General features: G+C 39.2%; 7 protein-coding genes across 7 annotated transcripts; 3 read left to right on the top strand and 4 right to left on the bottom strand.

Moving 5' to 3' along the window:
• Nucleotides 1-7: 7 nt before the first annotated feature.
• On the bottom strand, nt 8-1339 carry Gasu_38200 (Ran-binding protein). Its single transcript, XM_005705234.1, has 2 exons — nt 1194-1339; nt 8-1138 (listed from the first exon to the last, which is right to left on the bottom strand). The coding sequence occupies exons 1-2, from the start codon at nt 1287-1289 to the stop codon at nt 68-70; spliced, it is 1167 nt and encodes a 388-aa protein (XP_005705291.1). The 5' UTR covers nt 1290-1339; the 3' UTR covers nt 8-67.
• A 111-nt stretch (nt 1340-1450) lies between these two features.
• Gasu_38190 (ATP-dependent DNA helicase RecQ) lies at nt 1451-3239 on the bottom strand. The gene is made up of 2 exons (XM_005705233.1): nt 2533-3239; nt 1451-2452 (listed from the first exon to the last, which is right to left on the bottom strand). The coding sequence occupies exons 1-2, from the start codon at nt 3196-3198 to the stop codon at nt 1529-1531; spliced, it is 1590 nt and encodes a 529-aa protein (XP_005705290.1). The 5' UTR covers nt 3199-3239; the 3' UTR covers nt 1451-1528.
• A 63-nt stretch (nt 3240-3302) lies between these two features.
• On the bottom strand, nt 3303-5079 carry Gasu_38180 (aspartate aminotransferase). The gene is made up of 3 exons (XM_005705232.1): nt 4765-5079; nt 4573-4705; nt 3303-4523 (listed from the first exon to the last, which is right to left on the bottom strand). Exons 1-3 carry the CDS (start codon nt 5061-5063, stop codon nt 3498-3500), a joined length of 1458 nt encoding a protein of 485 aa, XP_005705289.1. The 5' UTR covers nt 5064-5079; the 3' UTR covers nt 3303-3497.
• Nucleotides 5080-5089: 10 nt separating this feature from the next.
• Nucleotides 5090-5664, top strand: Gasu_38170 (ubiquitin related modifier 1). Its single transcript, XM_005705231.1, has 3 exons — nt 5090-5177; nt 5231-5377; nt 5431-5664. Exons 1-3 carry the CDS (start codon nt 5152-5154, stop codon nt 5546-5548), a joined length of 291 nt encoding a protein of 96 aa, XP_005705288.1. The 5' UTR covers nt 5090-5151; the 3' UTR covers nt 5549-5664.
• Nucleotides 5665-5669: 5 nt separating this feature from the next.
• On the top strand, nt 5670-9254 carry Gasu_38160 (uncharacterized protein). The gene is made up of 5 exons (XM_005705230.1): nt 5670-5856; nt 5906-6058; nt 6116-7699; nt 7752-8357; nt 8412-9254. Exons 1-5 carry the CDS (start codon nt 5686-5688, stop codon nt 9228-9230), a joined length of 3333 nt encoding a protein of 1110 aa, XP_005705287.1. The 5' UTR covers nt 5670-5685; the 3' UTR covers nt 9231-9254.
• Nucleotides 9255-9258: 4 nt separating this feature from the next.
• Gasu_38150 (transcription factor) lies at nt 9259-11279 on the bottom strand. Its single transcript, XM_005705229.1, has 6 exons — nt 10619-11279; nt 10403-10581; nt 10293-10353; nt 9831-10239; nt 9711-9780; nt 9259-9656 (listed from the first exon to the last, which is right to left on the bottom strand). Exons 2-6 carry the CDS (start codon nt 10562-10564, stop codon nt 9297-9299), a joined length of 1062 nt encoding a protein of 353 aa, XP_005705286.1. The 5' UTR covers nt 10565-10581; nt 10619-11279; the 3' UTR covers nt 9259-9296.
• Nucleotides 11280-12019: 740 nt separating this feature from the next.
• On the top strand, nt 12020-18934 carry Gasu_38140 (ATP-dependent RNA helicase). Its single transcript, XM_005705228.1, has 4 exons — nt 12020-12547; nt 12705-14142; nt 14195-18815; nt 18865-18934. The coding sequence occupies exons 1-4, from the start codon at nt 12071-12073 to the stop codon at nt 18908-18910; spliced, it is 6582 nt and encodes a 2193-aa protein (XP_005705285.1). The 5' UTR covers nt 12020-12070; the 3' UTR covers nt 18911-18934.

The raw sequence follows: 18934 nt of genomic DNA, 5'->3' as shown, positions 1-18934 counted from the left end.
ATAAAAATGTGTTAGATATGCCTTTACTACAAAAGTTCAGATGCGGGCTTTTCTTCTATTTCAATTATTATTTTTGTTCGATCCTTTTTAACCATTCTACATAAGTTGTTTCTAGTTTTGTGGCATCTTCCTTTGAAAAAGCTCTAAAAAGAAGACTCTTTGGTTTTCCGTCTTCTCCAGGAGCACAGAACCGCACACTTCTCTCACTAGCTCTATCTATTTGAAACTCTGAGTAAATCGGAAAGTTTAACAGTACACGGAGATTCCCTTCTGCTCGCATCACAAATCGACCTCGAGAGTCGTCCTCTTGTTGAACATTGAAACGTAACTGGCCTACTCCTTTCTCCTTCCACTGTTTGTCCTCCAACGCATATAGCTTACCACGTATCCTGAGAAGATTTTCTTCCTCTTCTTCACCAGTCACCGTCTTTTGCTCCGGTAAAATAGGCTCTTTGGTTTCAATTGGAACTTCATATGACTTTTTCTCGCCATCATCATCAACCGTATCCTCCGACTCTTCAACTTGAGAGTCGCTTTTACCAGAAGGCCTCATTTTCTTGGCATCCTTCCAGAAGAATTCCTTACTATCAGTAGATGACTGTAAACCTTTGCTTTGTTTGACAAGTTGATCCATATGAATCTCACCACCAGAAAAGCCTCCGAAACTCTTTGGTACAAAAGGATGACTCTTTCCTTGTGCTTCCTTTGAAACTTTTTCTTCTACAGCAGAATTATTCTCTTCATTTGTATCGTTGAAACGGATTTCAACAACTTTGTCAACACCTTCGTCCCTTTGAACGGTTGTCGTAGGATTGCCGTGAGTCCCATTCGTGCTTTCAAGTTTTTCTTCCTGTTGGACTTCACTTTTATCCCTGCCAGAACTCTGGCCTTTTGAATCTTCTTGAATGCTTTCGTCTCCTCCTTTCTGAGACAAAGTTGAGGTGGTTGGCACAAGGGAAACAGAAGCAAAAGGATTGGAAGCAAGTGGTCTCGAATCCTGGGATGAGCTGTGAAACTCATCTACACTTGTCATAGATACTGCACTGTTTTCACTGGAAAAGGCTGGTCGCAATCTTCTTGCTTTGATAACCCTTCTCCTCGCTATTTCTTCCTCCGAAGCTCTCGTAAAGCTGCTCTCCTAAAGAACGAGCAAAACTTAAAATAAGACAGGGAACACTGAAACACACTCGTACTGTGCGTGATGATATGTTGCTTTCTTGTTTCTCTTCCTCTTCTTCATTTTCTTGGTCATCTTTGGTTAGCTGTTTCTCAGCAGCTCTCTTCACCATTTATTTTCAAAGTATTGCCAAAATTTGAATGGACTGTCATCATTTATTTCTCATTCATCATCATTTGGTATTCACAAAGCTAAGCTTCTGAATATTTTAAGAGCAAAATCAAAGCAAGAGATTCCAACTCTATAATACAAGTTATTATTTCTGTGCACGAAACAATCTTATAGTTGTTTATAAGATACATGCGAAAGAAATGTCTGCAAAGAAATTCAGAAAATTCTCATACAATAAAGTCACATTGTCTCAGAAAACCACCTTAGCAACGTTTTCTGATTTATGTTTTGGGTTTTGGACATTTTAGTTTGGCGTCTTTGTTTTTCATCTCTGACCATAGAATCATCGGATATTTTACGTTTGTGACAAGTGTTCGTTTCGTGATGATTCCCATGGTCTACAATACCAATGGCTCTTATATTGTCTTCTCTATATTTCGGTTTTGCTCTTCCTTCTTCAGCTAGCAATTGAAAAGCTGTACAAAAGGTAGAAGCCAATCGATTATCGGAAACAGGATCCCCAAGAGATGCTTCAGTCTCTTTCGGAAGGTTATTCATTACTGATGAATTAGGAGACATCGTACAGAATTTTGAGAAACAAATATCGCAAGAGTCACAAATGCCTGAAAAAGTTTCTCCGAAATATTTGACAAGTTGTTTTCTCCGACAGATGGGTTGATTACAAAACTCATATAGTGCTTCTATACCTCTACTACATTTATCCAAGTAGGTGGATGGCATATACTCTTTACCTCTCGACATTTCTTGCAAACTGAAAAAGTCGGATGAGGAGTAATACAAACGACTGCAACTTGGAAACCCATCTCTTCCAGCTCTTCCACTTTCTTGATAAAAGTTTTCCAAACTCTTTGGGAGATTGAAATGGATAACGAATCGAACATCTGGTTTATCAATGCCCATTCCAAAAGCAACCGTACAGCAGATGACAGAGAGGTCGTTAGAAAGCCAATCCTTTAAAGTCTTTTGCTTTTCACAAGCCTTTTTTCCAGCATGATAAACACCTGCCTTTATACCTGATGCAATGAGTTTTTGACACAAGTATTCTGTCACTTCTCTTTGCCTTGCATATATTATTCCACTAGAATTTCCAAAAGAGGATACAAAGCATTTCAAATCATCCATGACATTCATTGACAATTGGCTCTAAGGTTTAGTGACATAAGCAGATATCATAAAATACAATTGAGCATTTCTGAAAACGAATTCGCCAGTCGTTTAAATACCTCATGAATTACTTGGTAGAAAATATTAGGTCTATTGAAACTTTGTCGAAATTGAATACATTGCTTCATTCCAAGACAAGTAATGATATCATCCACTACCATTTTTGTGGCTGTTGCAGTAAGTGCCAAGATAGGTATATCACAACATAACTGCTTCAATATCTCCAGTCTTCGATATTTTGGTCGAAAGTCATGACCCCAGCAACTAATACAATGTGCTTCATCTACTGCAAACAATCCAATCTCTTTGTTTCTATACAAAGACTTTAACAATTTCTGGAATCTGTTTGTCGAAACACACTCAGGCGTCAGGTATATCAAAGAAGGTAATCTCTCCTTGTGACTTTGTTCCAATAGGGAGAAAATCCTTTCCTTGTGTTTCTTTCCTTGGCAACTCAGTATACTATAGGCTCTTATATTTAAGGCTGTTAGTTTATTCACTTGGTCTTCTATCAAAGCCACTAAAGGGCTGATGACAAAAGACACTTTTCCCTCCAATAGCAAAGCTGGAAGTTGGAAACAAAGAGATTTCCCACCTCCTGTAGGAGCCAAAAAGAACACATCCTTACCCTCTAGTACAGAGGTGATAACTTCTTGCTGTAAAGGACGAAAGTTTTCGTATCCAAAGTACTTTTTGAGATTATTTTCAATCCTTGTGAAAGTCATTTTAAATTTAAACGACAATCAAAACATGTTGAAATTCAATCCGATTTGCATATCATATGATAGATAGCTATTGATATAACAAAACAATTTCATTCCATCATAACAACTGCTCTCAATCTTTTATAATGGAAAGGGCAACTCAAAATCAGTTTCAACCAAAATAATTATTCTGTAAGCCAATGCAAACGCTGTTTTCAAGTAACCAACATTTTTTAACCAAAGTTTCTTATTGTTCAAAATACTTTCAACTACGTCATATCCTATCATGTTTCTGTTCTTCCTCTATTAGATACAGAAATTCATTCTTCCTCAGCCTCCTTTTCCTTTACTTGAGTCTCCTTTATATGGATCACTTTCTGGATACTGGTTGCTACACGCTCAACTTGACTCATTCTTAAAGCTCCTAAATTCAAACGCCCATCTGGCTGAAGATAAATACCGTAACCTTTGCGAAGTTGTTCCACTTGTTCAATTTCTAATGCTGTAAATAGAAACATTCCCTTTTGCTGCAGCAGAAATGACCAATCTACAGGAGTATCAAGAGAAACGAGCTTGTCATGAAGAGCTTGACGAGTTTCTTGAATCCTTTCAACTAATTTTCGTGACTCCTCTATCCATTCATTCCTCAACTCTTCATTCAACAAAATCGTTTTTACTATCAAACGTCCATAATTAGGAACATGACAATACATCGAATGGGTCAAAGAACGAAGATGAGACCAAACACTTTCCTTTTCTTGTTGGTTGCTAGTAACAACTGAGAGCGTACCAATAGCATTGCCTTGGAGACTAAAGCTTTTGGATAGACTCTGACATACAATCACTTGATGACCATCTTGGATAAGCTGACGCAATCCTAAGGCATCAGTATCTATATTGCCATGGACAAGACCTTGATGAGCCATATCCACTACACATAGATATTTCCTATCTTTTAGTATTTGAGACAATTCTTGCCACTGTTCAGGCAAAAAATCAGTTCCTAAATGAGTGCATTCAATGACCAACAGGTAAAACGCCGCTTTCATATGCATACCAGTGGGATTCTGACCACTTGCTTGAAGCAGTGCTACGGAGCCTTTTGTTGCCCGAAAGAGATCCGACAAACAACTCTTCAAGTCAACTCCTTGTAAATTCTTTCTATAACTTCTGTAGTCTCTCATCTTCAGACCAGCACTCCTAATAATATCTTTATGATTAGGCCAAGTCATATTGGGCACATAGACACGAGGTTTTTGACCATCCAAACTTATAAAACAACGACTAATAAACTCAAAAGCCGTACGCAAAGCACTAGTGCCTCCAACTGTCTCAACTGCTGCAATCTAAAGCACATTCTTGTCATAAGAAACACAAAATACTCAAGGAACCTACATGTTCTCTTTGATATATTTCAGAACCGTATGCCAACTCCAGTGCACAGTCTAAGAACTCTTGGTCGCCTAAAATAGAAGACTCTGTGGAAAAGATGGCTTGTGGTGAGATTCTCTCTTGAGCTTTTAGTACACTACATCAAACAACAGATGAGTTGATATTATTATTTCAGATATAAAGAGGACAGCATACCTTTCAAACACAAAAGGGTTTCCATTTTCGTCCAATAAAACATCAGTTGCCAGATCCAACTTGTTGCTTTCTTCACTTTTCTGGTAAGACAAACTCGTGTTCAAATAATTTTCCAATGTAGCTGGAGACAAGTTTTTCCATATATCTTGTGTGCCTTCCTTTGGCATCTTCCCGAAAGGTTCTTTGCGTTCCGAGAAAAGGTCTCTGTAGGGTCGTCCATTATATCTAGAGGAATAGAAACTTCTTCTTATACTGCTATATGGACAAATCTTTCTACATGTTTGTAGTAACTTGATCATATTGTTTTACAACTTGAAGAATGTTGGATCAAATGCAATCGACGTCGTTACTTCAATTGTGTTTTTGTTTCTTTCGCGACTTGGAAATATGCCTCAAGTAGAGTTGCAGTTCGGGTAATGTTTATTAAAAGTTTTCAAGTCACAATAGATGACTTTTATTTTTGTAGTGGTGGTCTGGAAAGCTTGACAGGTGGAAACAAGGTTGTCCCAGCTAACTTTTCTGGAGAACAAGTTGTTCTAGGGCGAGTTATCGACTGGATTAGGACGTGCTTGATTAAAGAGAAACATGAATACTTTGTACAAGGTGAACATATGTGAGTAAGATATATTAAGGTTGATATTGGTTTATTGTACTGAATATGACAAGTCGTCCGGGTATTCTTGTGCTTATCAATGACGTTGACTGGGAATTGGAAGGAAAGACCAGTTACGTTATTCAAGAAGGAGATCGTATTACTTTTATTTCCACTTTACACGGAGGTTAAGAGTTGTGAACAATTCGTTGTAGTACAGTTGGTTTCTAACATAGTTGTATTTATTTTATTCCAAAAATGTTGATAATCATAAATCGATTCCTTTTTCCATTGGATTCAAAAACCGTCTTTGAGGGAAACTAAGGCCGATGATGGACAACGACGCTCAACAACTGGCGTCCTATTTGGAAAACGTCTTGGTTCAACTACAAGATTCCAATAATAGTGTGCGTTCAGAAGCAGAGAAGGAGTTTGAACAAGCAAAGCAACACGCTTCCGCATGTTTGAAGGCATTGGTCGGTTTACCACATTCTTCTCAGGTTCGCGTTGTTCTTCCTTCAAATGGGTCCAATCCTCAACTAGTTTTAGAACCCAATTGTAAAGGTTTCTGCACCGGTATTACTTCGAAGAAACGGAATCGAACTTTGGAATGGCTCCGATGAAGCAAGCAGGAAGATGGCAAAGGAAAATATTTTCAACGTCTTAAGACTCGAACTGAATAATAAGAGCCTAAGAAAGAAAGTACGACGTTCATTGTTTGTGTTGAGCTTTTGTTTCTCAAGTTGTGTGTGTTTTTAGCTTTGTGACACTTTAACGTTCCTTTCTTGTAACTGCGGTACAGTAGACGATCAACCGTGGCCCGAATTGTTGCCTTTTCTGTTTCAACTCATGCAATCAAACAACGTAGGAGAAAAAGTTTGTGGTCTTGAACTGTTATGCCAAATGGTGGAATATGTAAGTTCGTCCTGGATAGAGCCTCAATTGCCTTCTTTCCATACCGTATTTCATAGCGCTTTGTCAAGTGGTCAACAGGAATTACAGTCGGTTGCACTACGCGCTACTTGCAGTGTTTTAACTACAGTCGAGAGCAAGTTATGTGCACACTTTCAAGATTTGGCTCCTCTTATGTTACAAACACTGAATAACTTGATCAGTCAAGGACTTTTCGAAGAAACAGAATCTTGTCTAGAAAGTTTGGTCGAAGTTGCGGACAGTGAACCCAAATACTTTAAACGAGTCATTGCACAATATTGTGATTTTCTAACCAAATTGGCTGCAGAGATCAATATGGAAGAAGATATTCGACAGGAAGCACTAGAGTTTCTGGTTGCTATATGTGAAAAGTTACCAAGCATCTCTAAAAAGACTAGAAACTTTGTACCTGAACTGTTCCGAGTCTCTTTGTCTATGATGTTAGAACTGGAGGATGATCCCGAGTGGTATACTGTCGATGACGAGGATGAAGATGATTCAGGATTTAGTCCCAACTTCGATGCAGGTCAGGAGGCTTTAGATCGTATCGCACTTTCACTCGGAGGAAAGACATTATTGCCTATTGCATTTCAAGTACTGCCACATTTTCTAGCCAGTCAACAATCTTGGGTTCATAGACACGCAGCGATTTTAGCTATTAGCCAAATTGGAGAAGGATGTCGAGACCAAATGGTTGAGCAATTAGAAGCTGTTGTAGATATGGTTCTTCAGAGACTGCAAGATCCTCATCCTCGTGTTCGTTGGGCTGCTATTAACTGTATCGGACAAATGTGTACCGACTTCGCTCCCTGGATGCAACAAAGACTTCATCAAAAGATTATTCCAGGTCTCATATCTTTAATGAATGATACTGCCAATCCACGCGTTCAAGCGCATGCAGCTGCTGCTATCATCAACTTTTGTGAAGATGCTTCTCCAGATATTATTTCTCCTTATTTGGATGGATTATTACAAAAGCTTTTGGAACTTTTAGCTTCCAATCGTCGAATCGTTCAAGAACAAGCAGTTTCAGCTATCGCTGCAGTTGCTGACTCTGCTGAACAATTTTTCATCAGATATTATGACTCATTTATGCCTCTTTTGAAGAATATTTTGTATTCGACAGAAGGACATAAACCCCTTCGCCGACTTCGAGGAAAAGTAATCGAATGTATTTCACTTATTGGAGTAGCTGTTGGAAGAGATAAATTTGGTGTAGATGCTGCACAAATAATGGACCTATTGGTAAGAACTCAGTCTGCACAACTAGAACCAGACGATCCTCAAGCGGCATATCTCATGCAAGCTTATGCAAGAATATGTCGGTGTCTTCGAGAAGCGTTTGTTCCATATCTTCCTTATGTCATGCCAGCTCTGTTGATTGCTGCAAAAGTAAAACCAGATATTGAGGTATGTAATTATGAAATGCTCAACCACAAAGAAGTTTTTAGTTTTGCTTTAGGTAGCAGATGCTCTCGAAGATAACGTAGAGGAAGATACTGACGGTGAATTGGATACTTTTCGAGTGGGTGACAAAAGAATAGGAATAAAGACCAGCGTATTGGAAGATAAAGCTACGGCTTGCGGAATGATTGCTTGTTTTGCTTCGGAACTACGAGGCTATTTTTATGACTATGTAGAAGAAGTGACCAAGATAATGGTGCCTTTGTTGAAATTCTTGTTTCATGAAGATGTCCGATCTGCGGCCGCTAGTTGCCTTCCAGACTTGTTACGTTCAGTGAATGATAAATTTCGAGCAGATGAACAGTCACGTAGAGCTGGGATACAGGGTTTGGTTGACTATATGATTCCCAAATTACTTGAAGCTATTGAATTGGAACCTGAGCCGGATGTTTTGGATGTGATGATAGATTCTCTTGGAGAATGTTGTGTTTTGGCAAAGTTTCCAATTCTCTCCGATAAAACAATGACTCAGATTTGTCAGCTTCTGAAGAATGTGTTGCAAGACCGAAAGAGTCGTTTAGAAGAATTGGGAGATTTGGATGATGAAGACGAGGGTTTGGAAGATGAGGAATCTGGTCATGCAGCAGGAGAAGCCCGGGAAAAGGTTAGAATGGCCACTTTATGACAATATTATTTCATTTTCAAGTGTTTCATATAGGAAGATACCTTATTGGACTCTGTTATTGATTGTGTGGCTTGTCTTATCAAGACGCATACAAATGTCGGATTTATCAAAGCATTAGAAACCCCAGTTGGAAATGAAGGCACACCTATTTCTCTGGTGGCAAAATTTGCGGAAATGTTGTCCAATCAAGTTGAGCCAGTCGAGCGAAAAGCAGCTATTTGTGTTTTTGATGATATTATTGAATGGGGTGGTGAAGAAGGTCGCAGATATATACGTCAGGTGTTGCCTGCATTGGATGCTTTTGTTACTGACAAAGATGCCAACGTGAGACAATCAGCTGCCTATGGGTTAGGTTTATGTGCACAATTGGGTGGAACAGACTTTAGTAGTTATTCTTCTTCCGTAGGACAAAAACTACTAAGCTACTTATCCTGGCAAGGAGCGTACACATCGGAAAATGTTTCTTCCACGGAAAACGTGATATCAGCTCTCATGAAGATGGTAGAATATCAAAGGTCTCTTTGTGATGTTTCCAACTTCATAGACCCCATTCTGAATGGTCTTCCACTAAAACAAGATGAGTCAGAAGCACTTATTGCGCACGAACTGTTTTCTATATGGCTAGAAAGAAGGGATGCTATGATATTAGGGCAGCAATATGAAAGGCTTTTACAAGTTGTCCGAATTGCCCTGAATATCGTAGGTTCCAATCTAGTGAGTGATACCTCAAATTGTCGACTGGTAAACTTTCTGAAGAGTCTAAGTAATGACTATTCTGATCTACAAAGGACATTGGCTGAGCTTGAGGAAGGCTTACAACAAAAACTGTATGGGATTTGGAAAGAGAGTTGAATAAATTCAATCCTGTTTTTTTTAACGTAAGAAGAAAATAAGGAAAGGTGAACAGAAATAGCTAGTTTAAAAGGATTTCTTTCCTTTGCGTTTTTTGGGATAAGCAACTGACTTTCCTGGAGGATTATTCACATTTTCCTTAGCAACTGCCCGACTATATTCCGGGTTACTTGCTGCTAGTTCACTACCGAAAGAAACGTTACCTCCTGAATAGGAAGAAGTCAGACGAGACACACCAGAGCTTTGAACTGTAGATAAAAGTGGATCAACCCTTTGTAGAAAGGATGAAAGCAAAAACGGATTGTTTAAAACACTGCCAACAGAATCTCCTCCCATAAGACGTTGAGTAGCAGTACCTGATCCTCCTCCCCGTTTCAAAATCTCGTTCTCCATCCATAGCTGTAGTAGACTTCCTTCCAGTCTCATCTAATGATCGATAGTCCACTGAGCAACGAAGGGAAATAAAATGCCACGTCATACCTTTTCAGCTGTTAGATTTTCCACTCTGCGTTCCAGTTCAGCAATATAATTATTTTTTCGAATGCGTGACCTGAAGAATTAGGAACAAAAAGTATATTGGATTCGTGGAAACACGCATACCTCATAGCTGACTCACGATTTCTTTGAATTCGAAGTTCTCGTTTACGTCTCTCTTCATCATCATTCGTATTATCCTGCAAATGAGAGCTTACTGAGCCTGTAGAAGACTGATCTACTTTCGTATTATCCTCCGATTCAAAGCTTTTCAGTTTCTCAGTGCTTTCTTGTTCATCTAAGAAAAAATCATCTCGAGATTCATCCCCCTTTTTTGTCTCTCCAAATAGAAGATTATCTGGAAACGAATCAAGAGGCTGATGCATTGAATTGGTTTCAAATAATTTGTTGGATATTTCTGGCATGTTAGAACTGGGACTTGGAATCGAAGTGGGTGTTCGCTTTTCGCTACCGCTCGAGCTTGGTATTCCGTGAAACATTTCTAGGAACGGTAGCTCAAAATTGGACAGAAATTCTGCGCATTTGAATGGATCAAACAGTCAACAAGTATTTTGCTATGAAACTTACCACCAGTCTGATCAAATGGAGAGAACAAGCTTCTTGAATGTGAACTCATGGGAGGTAGAAACTATTCTCTTTCAGTTGCTTTTAGATATACACCGTAGTTCGTTCCTTACCCGAAAGTCTTCATTGTCATTGACGCCCGAAGTGGTGATAGTTGCACGAACCCTTTTATTTGACTTGGATGAGGGTATATTTACAGATAAGTTTCCAACGACGTTGCCTTGAGAAGTTTCCTGGTTTTCGTGTAACTTTTCGTTTTCAGACTCGTTATTCATGGACAGTTGCAAGTTTTCTGTGTCTTCTAAGCTTTCATAGAAGGAATCTCAAACCTATTGTAGACTTTTCGCTGTTGCTAGAAGCCAAAGAAAACGTGATGCAATTGTAGAAAATTTTGTCTTGTCTATATTTAGTTCACAAAGATGTTGGTAGTAGTGTTCTCAAGAAATAAACCAAGAGACAACTTGTTTTACTCAGTCTGATGAAAATCTATGGAAAAGGAAAAATGCTTATTGGATGAAGCCAAATGATCGCGCCAAATACAAAGGAAAAATGTTATTTCCAAAAATAGAAAATCCTTTCTCCCTTCATGTCTGTTGGACATCGAGAAATCGGACGAGCACTCGTCCCAAAAAGGAAATGAACAGATCCAAGTCCTTTAGTAGAGCCACCTTGTGCTTGACAACAATTTCTTTTGTGTTGATATAGATTTTCTCTAAATCGAATTTTTTTGATTCCTTGTACCCAGGAACAAGCGATTCTTTTCCTCTTCAAACCTTCTAGACGATATTACAGCGTTGTTCAACTTGAGAATAAACCTGTATAGATTTCCATGTACGTTGGATTGATTTCACCACATGACTCCTTGTTTCGATGGAATGGATTTCAGGATAACTTGCTTGTTTGTAACTCATAAACGCAAATGTCTACAATGGATGGCTGTGCTTTGTCTTCTTCAAAATGACACTCACTTAATGCTTTATAATGATTTGGAGTACTTTTCAAGCTAAGCATAACAAGTCGAGGGATGAAAATTGAAAAGCCAGAGACAGTTTCCTTCGAGCTGCTACTCTTAAATATTTCATGGTGAACAAGCTAAGAAACCGTTGAACAGCGTAAAGTTTTTTCCATCAATCCGTCTTATTTAAAGCAAAATGAGGCATATCATTGGAACAGAATACTACAATCGGGAAAGACATGCATTCCTTTGTCGGCTGTTAAATAATTAGAAAACGTGGATGAGCTTTTATCGGTTTTTAATCCTAAGAATGAGCAGTCTTGAAATTAGGAGTGCTATTATTGGATTTTGTTTTAGATTCTCTCAGACGATGACAAGTAACTAGTGAAGAATAACTGAAATGCAAAGTTGAAAAACGCTAATTGCGGGAAACTTGTAAACCCTACAGTAATAATATGAACAGTTGAAAGGTTTTCAGGCGACTTATTAGCTTGTTCTATAATATATTTTTGTGAAAAAGACTTTTTTCGGAAACTATTAATTTACTTTTCAGAAAAAACGCAAATAGTTACTCCGATTCTCTTATTCACTGTCAATAAATGGACGACACCTCTTAAAGTCACGGAATTTACTTGTAATATAAACAAGAGAAGTGAAGAATAAATAATTTTTTTCAACAAGAAGTAATCCTTTGCATTCACAAGTGAAACTCTGGTTAGTCTTCGTATGGTATTTCAGGGATACTCGGGATGCTTCAACATGACCAACCGCCCAAACTTTTTTAGGAATTTGCTGTGCTCGTTTTGGGGCGTAGCATTTCAAAGTTATGGCAGACGAGTTGTCACGGTTAAAACAATATGACTATGCTGCCAACGCCAACCTTGTTCTGGCCCAGACAGAAAGAAGAAGAAGGGATCCCTCGGAACCTACTGGTGAAGTTGAACCTTTAAAAGTGAGCGAGTTGAAAGGACGCATGGGAGACAGAGTTAGTCACGAAAGGGCGCCAGAACTTGAAGAGAGGCTGCAGCGACTACAAAAAAGTAAAAGTATGCAGAATAGAGGAATATTTGCAGATAAGAAGAGAAGAAAAGAAGCTAGAAACCTCACGGGGGACTACGGTGACGTGATTGCAGCTGCTCGCGACTTGGAGTTGGGAGTTTACAGACCAACGACTTCCGAAACACGAGTTGCTTATGAATATTTACTCGATTTTATAACCAAAAGAATTGGTGACCAGCCACAGGACGTCTTGCATGGAGCTGCAAATGAAGTGCTTGCGATATTAAAGGAGCAAAAGACAACGGTGAGTTTTTTTCCTTAACGCCTTTAGTATCGCTTGAAGGATGAAACAATACAGACCTGTTCCGATATTTACAGTGTGAGGAACCGTTTTCCAATTTTCTGATATATTGCGATACTTGAGGTTGTTGTTTGATATTTTACTGACGTACTTTGTTAAGGAGGAACAAAAGATAGAAGACGTAAAAGAACTTATCGGTGAAATGGATGCAGACAGTTTTGCAGAACTTTCCAATATCTCCCGTTCTATCACGGATTACGGTAAGGAAGAGGACCAGTTTCAAACAGAGGAAGAAACTGCTGCGGGACAAACCATGGACGAAGATCTTGGCGTGGCAGTTGTTTTTGAAGATGAAGAAAATGAAACTGAGAGCAATTTGGTCGAGTTGGTTGTTTTAGATGACGACGATTATGAAAATGAGGGAGAAGGGGACGAAGCAAATATAGACTCTACTCTAGAATCTACAAACGTCCCAAGTGAAATAGATACGAAGGACAACGCCGAGTCGAGATATTATGTTCACGTCCGTGAGATTGACGGTTACTGGTTACAGCGAAGTTTGGTGAAGCACTATTCAGATGTGGATAAGAGTCGCCAAGTGGCAGAACAAGTTTTTCGCATTCTTTCGGATGAAAGTATGAATATTAGAGAGTGTGAAAATCAACTTGTGCTTTTGCTGGGCTTTGATAAATTTGAGTTGGTAAAAAAGTTGCTTATCAATCGTTGGAAAATAGTTTATTGCACAAAGCTAGCTTTATCATCAAGTGAGGACGAGCGCAAGATATTGCAAGGAAAGATGAAGGATGATCCTCAATTGTCTGGAATCTTAGAGGAACTTGTAAGTGAAGACAATGTAATGCAAGAGGATAAGCGCATGTTGGATACGAAAGCTACCATGAAACATGATAGAGAACGTTCTGCATTGAATTCTGATAGTAATATATTACCTGTTGTCGACTTAGAATCTCTTGCACTTCAAGGAGGTTCACATTTTATGTCCATTGCAAAGGTAGAGCTTCCAAAAGGTTCTGTCAGAGTTCAGAAAAAGGATTATGAAGAAGTTTATGTTCCTGCTCCCAAATCAAAGCCTGTCTCGGGAGATGAGAAGTTGGTTCCAATTGAACAACTTCCGGAGTGGGCTCGTGAGGCGTTCAAAGGCATGCGTTCACTCAACCGTATTCAGTCTCAATTGTACAAAGCTGCTTTTGAGAGCGATGAGAATTTATTGTTATGTGCCCCAACGGGTTCTGGCAAAACCAATGTTGCAGTTCTGAGTATTTTAAGGTTAATCAGTCAAGCTTTGGAGGAAGGAGACGAAAGTCTTGAGTCATTCAAAGCAGTTTATGTAGCTCCAATGAAAGCACTTGTTGCAGAAGTGGTTGGCAATTTGGATAGGAGGTTATCTTACTTAGGTTTAACGGTCCATGAATTGACGGGAGATGTGAGTATGACATGGAAGGAAATCATGGAAACATCCGTCATTGTGACAACACCTGAAAAGTGGGATATTGTAACCAGAAAGACAGGAGAAAGAGCTGTAGTAGATTATGTGAAACTTTTGATTATCGACGAAATTCATCTGTTGCATGATGAAAGAGGTAAGAACTTTGAGGTGGAAAGGATGGGATTTTCTAATATGATTTCATTTAGGTCCCGTCTTGGAGTCTATTGTTGCACGAACTATTCGGTCGATGGAAACATCCAACTGGAATTGTCGCCTTGTTGGTCTTTCTGCTACTTTGCCAAATTACCACGATGTTAGTGTGTTTATGAAAGTAGATCCCAATGTTGGCCTATTTTACTTTGACAATTCATATCGGCCTGTTCCTTTGCAGCAAGAATTTGTAGGAGTAACTGTGAAAAGTGCATTGAAAAGATATCAAGCAATGAATGAAATTGCTTATCAAAAGGTGAAACAAGAAATAATGGGAGGCGCGTCACAACATCAACAGATATTGGTTTTCGTTCATTCTCGAAAGGAAACGGCGAAAACTGCCAGTTATTTTAGAGACATGGCTGTTCAAGAGAATATATTTGACTCATTTTTAACTCCAGGTTCTGCTTCTGCGGAAATAATCAAGTCTGAACTGGAAAACGTAAAGAATCAACAGTTGGCAGGACTCTTAACTCATGGATTCGCTATTCATCACGCAGGCTTGACTAGAAGTGATCGAACCTTGGTCGAAGACTTGTTTGCTGATGGACACATTCGTTGCCTAGTGAGTACGGCAACCCTTGCTTGGGGTGTTAATTTACCTGCACATACAGTTATCATTAAAGGAACTCAAGTCTATTCTCCGGAAAAGGCTAAATGGACGGAACTGTCAGCGATGGATGTTATGCAAATGATGGGAAGAGCGGGTAGACCTCAGTACGATACTTCAGGCAAAGGTATTATCATTACATCTGCAAATGAACTACAGTATTATTTGTCTTTGCTGAATACGCAGCTCCCTATCGAAAGTCAGATGATTGCACGTTTGGCTGACTTTATGAATGCTGAAATTGCTTTGGGAACAGTGCATGACTTGGAAGACTGTGCAGACTGGTTGAGTTATACTTATTTGTTTGTAAGAATGTTAAAGAATCCCGTTTTATATGGAATCACTCCAGAGTTGGTGAAACAGGACCCAACCTTGAAACAGAGACGTCTTCAATTAGTACATTCGGCAGCTGTAACTTTAGATAATGCTGGCCTGATAAGATATGAAAAACGTTCCGGAAGTATACAGCCCACAGATTTAGGAAGAGTAGCTGCTCGTTATTATGTAACTTACCATACTGCCACAATCTATTCGGAAAATATATCTTTGAATTTAACTGAAGTAGATATATGTAGACTAATTACTTTGTCGAGTGAATTTTGCTTTATGAGAGTAAGAGAAGAAGAGAAACTTGAGCTCGAAAGATTAGCGGAACGGACTCCTATTCCCATCAAAGAGTCTTTAGATGAGCCAACTGCAAAAGCGAATGTTTTGTTACAAAGTTATATTTCCAAATTGAAATTGGAAGGTCTAGCTTTAGCTGCTGATGCTGTTTTCATTTCACAATCGGCTGGAAGACTTGCAAGAGCACTATTTGAAATTTCCTTACGTCGTAGATATGCTCAAGTATCTCTTCGTTGTTTGAATTTAGCAAAAGCGATTGATCGACGAATTTGGCCACATTCGCATACGCCTCTTCGACAGTTCTCTTCGCATCTTCCTGAAGAAGTATTGAAGCGAATTGAAAGAAAAACGGATTTGGAAATCGAACAGTACTTGGATTTATCTCCTGCCGAGTTGGGAGAGCTGTTCCGAAGTCCTAAGGATGGTAAGACGATTCATCGTCTTTTGCATTTATTGCCCAGAATGGAACTGGCGGTTCATGTTCAACCCATAACTCGCTCAACGATTCGCATGGAATTGACGTTGACTCCGGATTTTCTTTTTGATTCCAAGGTTCATGGTGCAGGAGAACCTTTTTGGATATGGGTCGAGGATCCTGATGGAGAGAACTTATTGCATGTAGAGCCTTTTTATCTTCGTGCAAGTTTAAGCCAAGAGGAACATACTGTAGCCTTTATTGTCCCAGTTTTGGATCCTTTACCTCCCCAATACTTCATACGATGTATTAGTGATCGATGGATATCTCCTGAAGTCACATTGCCAGTTTCCTTTAAGCATCTTATTCTTCCATCCAAATTTTCTCCTTTTACAGATCTTTTGGATATGCAACCTTTGTCTGTATATAGTGCATTTCGTTCTCCTCTCGAAAAAGAAACTGAAGCCATGTGGTATGTTTTGAGTGGATTGGAAGCTCATTTTTCAAAGTCATTTGAACATTTCAATCCAATACAAACCCAAACATTTGCGGCTATATTTAAGACAAATGAAAATATTTTCGTTGCTTCTCCTCCTGGTTCGGGCAGATTGGTCCTAATAGAACTTGCACTGGGCAGACTTTTTGCTTTAGATCCTGCTGCGACGGCAGTTTATGTCGTAGCCAAAGAAGATTTGGCACAACGTCGTTTGGAAGAGTTGAATTTGGGATTAGCCCAAGTATTAGGGTTTTCAGTACATTATATGACGGGGGAGTCCACCATTGATCTTGGCTATTTGGCGGTTCCAGGTTCAGTGTTGATTGCCACGCCGGAGCGTTGGGATGCCCTTTCTCGTAGGTGGAAACATCGCAAAGCAGTTCGTCAAGTTTCTCTATTCATTATTGACGACTTACATTTGGTAAGTTGTGGAATTGGGGGTGGTATTGGTAATAGAAATGCAGTAAATGGTGTGGCAATGGAAATTTCTTGTTCAAGAATGCGTCTCATGTCTCATCAAGTCTCAGCGGCGGGAGGAAAACCTTGTCGAATGATTGGTCTTTCAGATCCCATTGCGAATGCCAGAGATTTGGGTGATTGGCTATTTGTACCTTCCCAGTATATTTTCACTTTTCATCATAGTGCTCGACCTATACCTCTAGTTACTCATATTCAATCAAATGAGTTTGGAGGAACAGGATTTGGATTTGGATTGGATGCATTTAGCGGTTCAGTCTCAGCTGCAGCAGCAGCAATGGTTCGTCCTATTTCATCATTACTAAGGAAGTATTGGAACAACACTGCGTCTTCTGTCATTATTTTTGTCCCTTCTCGTAGACTAACGAGGGCACTTGCGACAGAATTGATATATAATCTATCTACACAGCAACTTGACTTCCTTAGTTTATCTCAACAAGATATAGAACCCTTAAAGCAGGAGGTGAAAAGTTCATCTCTTAAAGAATGTATGTCTATGGGAATATTGTTCTGTCATGAGTCGATGGATAACTATGACCAAAAACTCGTCGAAAAATTATTCGGAACAGGTGCTTGTCGACTGCTAATCACTACTGAAGCTTTTACATGGACGTCTTCAGTATGTGCACAAACAGTGATTATCGCTGGAACTTCATTTGGTGGAGCTGGAGGCTCTAGTAGCGTTGGTGGTTATAGTGATGCATTGAGACGTTCAGATTATGCAGTTGCCGATATTATGCGTATGATGGGACGTGCAGGTAGACCACTAGAAGATGTCAGTGGTACATGTGTTATATTGACGGATCCTTCGAGCAAAGAATATTATCAAAAATTCTTAAAAGATCCTCTGCCTGTGGAGTCTCATTTAGATATGATTCTGGCGGACTTGTTAAATGCAGAAGTTGCATCGCATATTGTAGAAACGAAGCAAGATGCTGTAGACTTGATTACATGGACTTTGTATTATCGACGATTGGCACAAAATCCCAATTACTATGGAATAACTGGGGCAACTCCGAAACATATCAGTGACCATTTATCAGAATGTATTGATAATGCTTTAAATGAATTGGAGAATTGCAAATGTGTTGCTTTAGAAGGTTTTGAAGAGAAGCAAGATGAAGAGATGACTGACGAGATGCCAAGTAGAAAGGAAGATGCAGATACTGCAATAGGTCCACTTAATTTGGGTATGATAGCGGCATTTTATTATATACGTTATACTACTGTAGAATTATTTGCATCGAGTATAAGTGAAAAGATTCGTTTAAGAGGTCTTCTTGAAGTATTATCTTCAGCATCTGAATATTATACGGTACCCATAAGAGTAGGTGAAGATGAAGTTTTGAGAAAGATAGCTAGTCATGCACCATATGCTCCTATTGGAAGTAGTGGAGGAGTTGTAAGATATGCAGATCCCCATGTGAAAACTCATATTCTTTTCCAGTCTCATTTTTCTAGAATTCCATTAAAAGGAGAATTAGCAGAAGATAGGGAAGTAGTTATAGCTGGTGCACCTCGATTGATTCAAGCCTTGGTGGATGTTATTAGTTCTGCTGGTTATTTGAAGGCAGCATTGGCAGCAATGGAAACGTGTCAAATGATTATTCAAGGAATGTGGGAAAGAGATTCTTTGCTTCTGCAGTTGCCACATATGGATAAGGAGCGTTGTGATCAGTTGAAGGAGATGGGAGTTGAAAGCGTTTTTGATTTTATGGAAATGGAAGATGAACAACGTAGACAGTCATTGCAAGGTTTGAGTAGGCAACAGATTGCGGATATTGTTGACGCTTGTGCAGCTTATCCCAACGTTGATTTGAGTTTTCAGCTTATTTGTGAAGAAAGCTCTTCATCAGAGGTGGTTTATCCTGGTTCCACTATTCGTTTAGTTGCCCAATTAACACGAGAAGAAGAAGAAGAGACAACGGAAGAGGTTGCCGATCATCCCATTGCTTATAGTACTCGTTTTCCAGAAAAGAAAGAAGAAAGTTGGTGGTTATTAGTAGGCGAGTTGGGAAGTAGTCAAACTCTGGTTGCTATTAAGCGTTTGGTCATTAAAGGAGGTGGAAAGAGTAACCAAGTCAAGTTAGAATGGATGGCACCTAACGAAATAG

The sequence above is a fragment of the Galdieria sulphuraria genome (assembly GCF_000341285.1).
Source record: "Galdieria sulphuraria unplaced genomic scaffold scaf_32, whole genome shotgun sequence".
Taxonomy (NCBI): domain Eukaryota; phylum Rhodophyta; class Bangiophyceae; order Galdieriales; family Galdieriaceae; genus Galdieria; species Galdieria sulphuraria.
The sequence above is the reverse complement of the archived record's forward strand: the minus strand, read 5'-3'. Positions and strand labels throughout refer to the sequence as shown.

Coding starts and splice junctions, on each gene's coding strand:
- Gasu_38200 (XM_005705234.1), bottom strand. CDS start 1,289: ATGGTGAAGAGAGCTGCTGAGAAACAGCTAACCAAAGATGACCAAGAA. Junction 1,139..1,193: donor GCAACATATCATCACGCACA/GTACGAGTGTGT, acceptor CTCGTTCTTTAG/GAGAGCAGCTTTACGAGAGC.
- Gasu_38190 (XM_005705233.1), bottom strand. CDS start 3,198: ATGACTTTCACAAGGATTGAAAATAATCTCAAAAAGTACTTTGGATAC. Junction 2,453..2,532: donor TCTACCAAGTAATTCATGAG/GTATTTAAACGA, acceptor ACTAAACCTTAG/AGCCAATTGTCAATGAATGT.
- Gasu_38180 (XM_005705232.1), bottom strand. CDS start 5,063: ATGATCAAGTTACTACAAACATGTAGAAAGATTTGTCCATATAGCAGT. Junction 4,706..4,764: donor AACCCTTTTGTGTTTGAAAG/GTATGCTGTCCT, acceptor TGTTTGATGTAG/TGTACTAAAAGCTCAAGAGA. Junction 4,524..4,572: donor AAATATATCAAAGAGAACAT/GTAGGTTCCTTG, acceptor AATGTGCTTTAG/ATTGCAGCAGTTGAGACAGT.
- Gasu_38170 (XM_005705231.1), top strand. CDS start 5,152: ATGCCTCAAGTAGAGTTGCAGTTCGG. Junction 5,178..5,230: donor CAAGTAGAGTTGCAGTTCGG/GTAATGTTTATT, acceptor TTATTTTTGTAG/TGGTGGTCTGGAAAGCTTGA. Junction 5,378..5,430: donor TTTGTACAAGGTGAACATAT/GTGAGTAAGATA, acceptor GAATATGACAAG/TCGTCCGGGTATTCTTGTGC.
- Gasu_38160 (XM_005705230.1), top strand. CDS start 5,686: ATGATGGACAACGACGCTCAACAACTGGCGTCCTATTTGGAAAACGTC. Junction 5,857..5,905: donor GTTTACCACATTCTTCTCAG/GTTCGCGTTGTT, acceptor AACTAGTTTTAG/AACCCAATTGTAAAGGTTTC. Junction 8,358..8,411: donor CAGGAGAAGCCCGGGAAAAG/GTTAGAATGGCC, acceptor TGTTTCATATAG/GAAGATACCTTATTGGACTC.
- Gasu_38150 (XM_005705229.1), bottom strand. CDS start 10,564: ATGAATAACGAGTCTGAAAACGAAAAGTTACACGAAAACCAGGAAACT. Junction 10,240..10,292: donor TCCATTTGATCAGACTGGTG/GTAAGTTTCATA, acceptor TCAAATGCGCAG/AATTTCTGTCCAATTTTGAG. Junction 9,657..9,710: donor AAAATCTAACAGCTGAAAAG/GTATGACGTGGC, acceptor ATCGATCATTAG/ATGAGACTGGAAGGAAGTCT.
- Gasu_38140 (XM_005705228.1), top strand. CDS start 12,071: ATGGCAGACGAGTTGTCACGGTTAAAACAATATGACTATGCTGCCAAC. Junction 12,548..12,704: donor TAAAGGAGCAAAAGACAACG/GTGAGTTTTTTT, acceptor TACTTTGTTAAG/GAGGAACAAAAGATAGAAGA. Junction 18,816..18,864: donor AAGAAAGAAGAAAGTTGGTG/GTTATTAGTAGG, acceptor GTTGCTATTAAG/CGTTTGGTCATTAAAGGAGG.